Source organism: Etheostoma cragini, chromosome 2, assembly GCF_013103735.1.
Source record: "Etheostoma cragini isolate CJK2018 chromosome 2, CSU_Ecrag_1.0, whole genome shotgun sequence".
In the NCBI taxonomy this organism is placed as follows: domain Eukaryota; kingdom Metazoa; phylum Chordata; class Actinopteri; order Perciformes; family Percidae; genus Etheostoma; species Etheostoma cragini.
The window spans coordinates 24,147,097-24,155,688 of NC_048408.1; the positions used below are offsets into that span (position 1 = coordinate 24,147,097).

At 39.3% G+C, this 8,592-nt stretch overlaps 1 protein-coding gene across 1 annotated transcript in view; it reads left to right on the top strand.

Annotated features, from left to right (window-relative positions):
- Positions 1-4,310, top strand: part of nomo (nodal modulator) — a 28,550-nt gene extending 24,240 nt beyond the window's left edge. The window contains 7 exon segments of the mRNA XM_034890870.1: positions 53-194; positions 852-935; positions 1,874-1,984; positions 2,132-2,233; positions 2,836-2,955; positions 3,150-3,242; positions 3,526-4,310. Of these exon segments, the coding sequence (XP_034746761.1) occupies positions 53-194; positions 852-935; positions 1,874-1,984; positions 2,132-2,233; positions 2,836-2,955; positions 3,150-3,242; positions 3,526-3,657 (784 nt within the window). The 3' untranslated portion in view covers positions 3,658-4,310.
- The last annotated feature ends 4,282 nt before the right edge of the window (positions 4,311-8,592 follow it).

Sequence of the window (8,592 nt, forward strand, 5' to 3'; positions counted from 1 at the left end):
TCCACAGCACAGGATTCTGATCCTTGTCCTGATGTTGTACTGTCGTCCTCAGCTGCTACGGAGCGGTGCAGTCTCTGAGTGGGGATGCAGAGAGGGATGTGGCCGTGGAGGCAGTGGGACAGGGAGAGTGTAGCCTCTACAGCGAGGACACTGTCACCGATGAAGAGGGTCGCTTCAGGCTCAGGGGTCTGCTGGTGAGTACGTTAGGAACATGCTCAAATCAGATCCGAGGGTTTTAAAGTGCTCATTTTCAGGTTAATAATTGTATTTGGAACCAGCATGTACCAGCATAGGGTTACATAATAAAAATTTTAAAAAACACCATATTTTTGTTGTACTGCACATTGTTGCAGCTCCTCCTTTTTTTATTTATGTTGGGAGTCACACATGTGCATTAGCTAGGCAAGGACTACTCACCAGTCAGAAGCAGAGTAGGAAGGAGTGCCAACCTAGCAGCTAGGCGAGCATTATGTTGTTACAAAGTGACGCACGTTTGTCACGGAAGGAAAGGCTGGACTACAATAGAGCTGTTTGGAGCAGTTTACATCCACAAAAAAAGATATTTAACACTATAAAGGAAAGGGAAAAAGCATAATATGAGCACTTTAATAAACTAAAATGACCGCACTCTATAGGTTACTGTCCTGCCTTAGATAAGTAGAAAAAGTATTGTTTTGACCTTGTAAAGCACATTGTGTAAGCACCATTTGAACATGCTGTGTACAAAAAAATATAAACAGTAAGCCTATTGAACCTTGGCAGTAACCAAATGCTGTACTTTTATTGCGTCTTCTAAAGCCATTTTACTGTACACGTCATATGACTTAATGAATGTTATAATTTTCTTTCAGCCGGGTTGCAGGTATTTAATTCAGCTGCGAGCTGAAGGCAACGACCACATAGAGAGGGCCTTACCCCAACACAGAGCTATAGAGGTAAGAAGCCAACTAAACAAAGGCCTGATAATGCCTGAATTATGCTTTGTCTTGAATCTGCCCTCTGAATTACGCTAACCCATAAATGTATAAAGCGTGTTTGGGCAGTCGTGGGTGCGTGCCTGCGGTGGGTCCACATAAGAATTGGACTTGTAGAGGATTTCAGAGCATGCAGACTTTAAGAAGAGGTCATACAAAGTATATTTCGTAACTAATCACTAGTTATTATATTACACCCATCTTAAATGTCATTGTTTATAAGGGAATTTCAAATGGATTAATTGAAAAATAATTAGTTTTTTACACATTTTTTGTTTGTGTTTATTCTTATGCTCGTTTAACTTGTATGTTCAAGTTAAAAAATATCAGCATTTTTCTTGATAATCAAGTTAACTCATATTGTTATATCGCAAACGCAGTATTAGAAATCGCAATCGCAACATGACTTTTTCTCCTATTTCCGCAGTCCTACGACTATTTTATCTTTCAACTTTGAATTTCTAGTAAAATACATTTTTGATCCTCCAATCCAAACCGGAACACATTTTCAGTGTCTTAGTACTTTCCCTTTATATGTGGCAATGAAACCTAGTTAAGGTATGAAAAACTTCTGTAATTGAATTGTTAAAATAACTGTGGGAACCTTGTGATTATGACTTATCAGCAGCCTTATCACATGGGCCCTTCACTGTACGCAGAACAAAAGCAGCGGTAATCCCATTGCAAGTTTAAACCTCTCGGTTTATAATTTTAGCTTGTCTGAAAAGTGCAGGCCCCCTAATCTTTCTGGAAAGGCTGGAAATGCCTTAATTCCACTTAATTCTCTGTTATTATCACATTGTGTGACTTGTACAGAGCTTTATCCACAGTTCACATTTGGCGTTTTCTTTAAGAGCCCAGGGTTGGATCTGTACATTAAGCTCTGTGTTCCCCCTCAGGTCGGCAGTGATGACATTGAAGGGGTCAACATCATTGCATTCAGGCAAATTAATCAGTTTGACCTCAGCGGAAACGTCCACACATCCCCCGAACATCTGGCAACTCTATCGGTAGGACTACTTCGCTTACATTATCCCCGCATTGTGGTCCTTTCTTATTGAACAAACGCATACATTTCTGCAGCTCACATAGCAGGAACGTGCAGAGTTGTTGAAGTTATACAAACGTTTCTCTCCTCTCCCCTTTCATTTGTTTAGGTGAAGCTTTACAAGAGTGACAATCTGGACAACCCAATCAACACCGTCTCTCTGGGACAGTCCCTCTTCTTCAACTTCCCTCCTCTGGACAGAGATGGAGAGGTATCTGCTTTTATTTCTGCTTTCTTAATCATAAGAGATATTGTGATTTTCCTCATAGTCCTTAAACCAAAAGTCAGATTTTGTAGTCTACATTCACATTTTACAATTACATGTACAGCCCCTTTTTCTTAATGTTAAATAGTTGTATTTATTGTTTGTTTCAGATTGATGTTTAATATGTCTATGTATGCACCAATAACAACGGCAAATTCCTCGTAAGTGCGACTTACATGGCAATAAATCCTTTTTGGATTCTGATTCAGTGGTATCAATGGCCGTAACGTCGACACAATAGTAAAGTTAAGAAATGTATAGACCTATAAAATCATTATTCCGTGATGTTGTTGTTCTTTCTTTTGCTAACATGTGACCATCATGCATCTTACGTTGCAGCCAATTAGCTTTTTTTTCAAATTGCACCACAAATATAAACCAAAAAAAATATTCTTCCGCAATGGGGGATTGCAAGTTTAGTAATACTTAGCTTGAAAAATACACAATTTATGGCTCAGTTGATAAAGGTCTTAAATTCAATTCATGATGTTCTTAAAAAGTCTTACTTGACTTGGTGAAACCTGCAGAAACTCTGCTTTCTTCTCCAGAGCTACGTGCTGATGCTGTACTCCACGCTGGCCCACTCCCAGTACGACTTCACTCTGCCTCAGGTCACCTTCACCTCCAATGGCTACCACAAGCACATCACCCTCACCTTCAACCCCACTGTAAGATGTAGTTTTTTTAGCCATGGTTTGACCTACAGATTGTTTTCATTTTATTTTTTTTATTTTATTTTTTTAATGCTAAGAACTACAGGATTCGTGACCCGTTTTTTTTTTTTTTTTTTTACACCATAACCGTATAGATTGAGCTGTTTCCCATCTCTGGTTGTGTGTTTAATGCGTGTGCTTTCCCACAGCGTAAAGTGCCTGACCAGGATGTTGCCCAGGGCTCCTACATAGCTCTGCCCCTCACTCTGCTGCTGCTGTTAGCAGCGTACAACCACGAGAAGGTACATCATCCCCTCCACCTGCTCCAGATGTTCAAAGAGCTTTTCTTGCTCAATCGTTAAATTTCTCAGTCTCTTTAGTTGGAACAAACCTTTCTGGAATTTTGGCTTCATCATGGCCAAGCTTAAAATTTGGAATCACATTCCTATTTCTTGCTGTTTTTCTTATTTAATAATCAGTTCTTATTCACGTTGATCACATAAAATATATTTTAATATTTCAAGTAAGAAACTGTTAATCCCAAAAGGATTTGTTTTAATACCTTTCGCTGATGTGTGTTTGCAGGTAATCCCCCTCCTGTTGCAGGTGGTGAACCGTATCCAGGGAGTGAGGAGCATGGCCCAGGCCAGCGGGGACAATGCCGCTCTGGACGAAGCCAAACGCCAGGCCAAGAGACAGAAGGCCAGGCGCACATGAGGACACAACCACAGCTCACCTCAGACCACATCTTTGCTCACTAAAATGTACACTTGCACCCCCAGCCTCGGAGAGCACCGCGGGTAAGCTCGTAGAGGAGACGCTGGTTCACTAGATAAACCTCTTTAATGTTTGGAGGGGCTATTTGTGGGTGCTAGTGAACTATTTAGCGAGCTAAGATGTGATTTGGCCCCGAGTGAAGCCCAGCACGGATCACTCCATTTGCATTACCACCAACCTCATTAGCCGTTCAGATGCACTGGACTAATAGCTGACAATTTAAATTTGTCTTTTTTAACTCTTTTCTTTTTTTTTTCAGGACACTCATTGTCTAAGAAAATTGTTAATATTTGTGATAGAGTTTGAGCCATTTTTATACCTTTGTAATTTATCTAGGTCAACACATTCTTTTGCTTGTAATTTGAAAGGACTTGAATGCTTTTGATTTGAGTCCCAACATAGTTTAGGACTATCAGCCACTGTGGAAGATCATGAGTCTCACCTCCCAGCATTTGGGTCAATTCAGAAAATACACAAAGGGGATTTTCATCCGAATATGGCTTTTGATAAGATCTAATGAAGACTACCAGTATTAACTTAAGGTTATTTAAAATGTATAGTTTCAATTGATTGCTATGGGATCAAATAAGGGTTGATAAGATTTAGAGCTTGACCCCAATGATTGTCAGAAATCATTTAAAAACTTGTTGTACATCATGCTTGTAAACCTGTGGGGAACTCTGCATGAGTTGTTTGTGAATGTGTAGAGAAGATGTGTGGTAATAGTTGAGAAGAATACCTTTTTCACCAGTGAGGGTGATCAACAATCACAAGCTTTGTATTTACTTTTAAATGTCATTTCCTGAATCCCCAAATCTTTTTGATGCATATTTGACCCCAAAGATTTGATATTAAACTAAATCAGCCCCAAGCTGAATTGACTTGTAGAATGCCTCACAAAGGCGGGATTGTGTAACCACTAACTACGATTGAAAGACAGCCAAAGATGAGCGTATAAATGCTGTTTTTTTTTACCACCATTCAATTGTATCAACTAAATGTGAAACACCCACGAGTTACTGTAATTCACTCCGCTTTTTGATGGTATTTTATAAGCTGTTAGGGGGGTTGCACGATTGAGTCGAAATTTGGGTTTAAATATTGTGCGAGGGTGGTTTTTGCATGGGGTGAACTCGGGTGGTGGTGGTGGTGGTGGTTGTGTGTGGGGGAGGGGTTGTGGGCGGGAGCTATAGAGGATAACAGTTGATTAATTTATTAACATATGTCTAATCAGATGTGAAAAACTAGTTTGTGTGCTGGGGAATGTCCTTCAGAAGTGTGTTTGTTTTTTGAAAGCTATTCCGTCAGATAAAGTGTGTGAGAAGTTATTTTAAAGAGCAACTTAAACTTAAGAAGACTGACATCCACAGAAGGGAAAATGAATGAGAATATCTACAAAGGGTTTTTCATGACTGAGTAAAACTGCGAAAGATAAGGCGGAATTGTAATTGTAAGCTCGTCTTACCGCTGAGCTGTGTTATGCACTGTGGAAACTATGGACCCCAATTATTTTTCCTATGTAATTCATCTGCTCTGAGTTGTGGCTGACTTCCGTTGAAAGATGAAAAGGCCACTGTCAATTTACTGATTTAAAAGATATTCCTATTAGTCAAAATTTAGGGGGAGTCGATTAGTTAGGTTGGGGTATGGGGTGGGGGGGTGTAATGTAATTTGGTCAGAATATGTTGATTTTGTTTTGAGATAAAGAATAAAGTTTGGAAGGAAAATAACTTGACAGTTTAATGGCTTTGCCTCCAGGGGGCAGTGTAACTTTAGTCATAAAGTCATATTTTTTATTTTATTTTTTTATTTTTATTTTTTTCATAGGAAGGAATTTTAGATCTATGAAGAGCTAAAGTACAGAACGCATATTCATTCTTGGTTTTTAAACAAATAGAAAATCAATATTCAATTTACTTAGTTTTTTTTCCAAGCAGCATGTGGTATAAAATGTTTTAGAGTACATCAGGATGCATCCAGGACAAACTATGTTTGGCATAGAGGTTGAAATGCTCTTGTACTAGAGGCGTGCAATCACAGAAGGCTTGTATTATGTGGCTGCGCTTACAATTTTGTTGTCATTACTATTATGTTCCATTTCCTTTTCAATAAGGGTAAAAAGAGGAGATGCCACAGCGCCATATTGCATCATATTATTGGGGTACAGGGTACAACACATGTGACCTGTACCTGAAGTGTGCGCCAACCAGTGAGCTGTTGAGCATTTTGGCAAAAGCAGACCTGATCTTTACGGCACATGTGCACTAAAACATGGATGTATTGTACCCAGGTTACACCCCAATAATAGGACTTGAGACATCTTTTTTAAGCCTCCTTTGGCCCTGGTAATGTGCATGCTGGCCTACAAGATATGGCTTTATGAGATACTTGAATGGAATAGATAGCTTCATTAGTGCTATAATTAGGCATGGCTTTCCAGTTGTGACATGTCAAAAGGTCTGCTGCAAAAAAAGATGTATTTTTGACCACAAAGGGCAAAAATACACTTACACATCCCTGACACGCCTTTAGCTTTTTACATTGATGTTGCCAATGTGTTGGCAAGTAACTGACACATCCAGACAGAGAGCAAATTAAGCCTCCCATTGGAGTTGTGTTTCTTGCTGTCTGGGGAATAAGTCCAATTTGCATTTTAGCTCTGGTTTGAAACTGACTCTTGAGGAAAATTTGCGGGTAAACAAAGGGACGTTGTTCACCATCCAATCATTTAGTTCCACTCTACCATTTTGTGCTGGCAATTTAGAATTAGCATACACTCTGAATCTGTTTGCTAGCAACATAAGAATGGGGGTCAGCCCTATGTTCCCACACACCAGTGGTCCCACAACCCTATGTTCCCACAGTTCACTAGATTTTTCTTAAAGTTGGGGTTGGGGTTATGGTCCTAACCCTAATCCCAAATTGGGAGGAAATGTGGGAACATAGGGCCTAATTTTGGAAAAGATTCTTAGAAATGTGAGAACTGTAGGAATTTAGGGCCTAATTTTCAGTGGAAACAAAAACTTTTTAGAAATGTGGGAACATAGGCACGCTCTCTAAGGATGGAGTTCAAAAATGGGAGAGATAGTTTATAGGCCTATGCTAGCTCCGAAAACCAAAACATGAGATACAAGTGCCTAAAAGCTGCACAGAACTGAGCAGAAGGCAAGCTAACTAGCACTTTACAGTCCGTGGACAATTACATTTTAAACGCTAATGTCAAAACAGGGCCATGCTAGCATGGTGGCTGAAGTTGCTCTAGACACTGCCCTCTTTCACTGCCGTGCCTCTGTCTGGTCCAATGATTCTAACGTTTTACTGCTGGTCGACACACGAATACGAATGTGAAATACAGTGTTGTACTGTTACACAACAAGAAGCTGACATATTATTCACATTCAGTTAATAGTCTATGCAAACATTGATTGTATTAGGCTTATTGTGGCTTTTAATGTTATAGAGTGCTGAAACTTTGCCCACTCTCTTTGCTAACTTCTAAACCACAGGCTGCTACTCTTGGGGTTTTCTGTCCATATCTGTTGGTGTACTGGATAGAAGCCTACAATTTGAACACATTTCAACAAAGAAAAGAAAACAAACCTGATTTGTTATCAATAAACAGCAAAACCCCCAGTGAGGCTTTAAAGATGTGATATTCTGGAGCCATTCTCAGTCTCTCTATGATAGAATATCTTTTGTGGACTGATCAGTCTTGAAATACAAAGCTAAAATGCAACACTTATGTGTAAGTGTGTGCATGTGAAAGATTGTGTTTTCTTAAGTGTATTATAATACTTCAAATATGGAATTTAGGAGTGGGTCACTAGTAAGAAGGGGAAGGGCAAGGAAGAAAAAATGCTACTGAATTGAAGGCTGACATATTACAATCCACAAAATAACAATGAAATGCCATTTGAAATAATTGACTTATTTGAGTGCTATCTTTTAGTAAAATATATTGTTGAAATAACCTCACTTGAAGATTGTTAGGATTTAGATGCTTTAAATACTTAGTCTTTTAATCTGGAAAGCAGTCTTTACTGCTATACTCCTGTTCATTGTTCATAGTCTCTTCTTTCCAGTTTGAGCTTTATAAGCTTTCCCCCTTTCTTTCTGACACAGACACATTTGAGATGGCGCTGTCTTGTGTAGCTTATGTGGATCTTGCACTGGAAGGGCTACCTCCTTATGGGCTGTCTACTGAGCTTGTCGCTCAATGCAAGGACTTTTGACGGTAGCTGAGACACAGCGCCGGGCTCATCTGCTGGCATTTGTCTGGATGAGATGCAGCCAATTAGTGTGAGCTACTCAGCTTACGTCTGTCTGAAGTGACCTGAGGAATAAAAAAAGCAGCAACAACACACACCAGGGTCACTGGTTCTATCAAGTTTGTAAGAAAACACAGCTTGGTGTAGACGGTAGTCATAGTTTTAACTTATTTGTATTTCTTGAGAAAACTGGTTATTTTCTGTCTTGCAGCCGATTTCCCTTCAGGAATTATTATGGTACAATTTGCTGACATTTTAGTATGATTTTATACAAACAGCTGTTTCACGACATGTATCATTCACTGCCATTACCGACACTTTCAAAACATTATCTGTGTGCTTTACCGAGCCGCTAAGTAGCTCCCGAAATTGTATTTCAGGGACCCTCCCGGATCCTTGAGGGCTTATAAAAAGTCCACATCAAAGTGTGGATTAGTAGAAGCTTTTTAAACTAGATAATGTGACATATTTGTTGTCTCATGAGAAGTTTCCGCAGCTACAATATAACAGCTAAATCGTTATCACACACTCAACCTTTTAAATTAACTTTGATATCTTTCTTTAGGTGAATCCATCCAGAGTTTATTGTATGCAAATGATTGGAAAG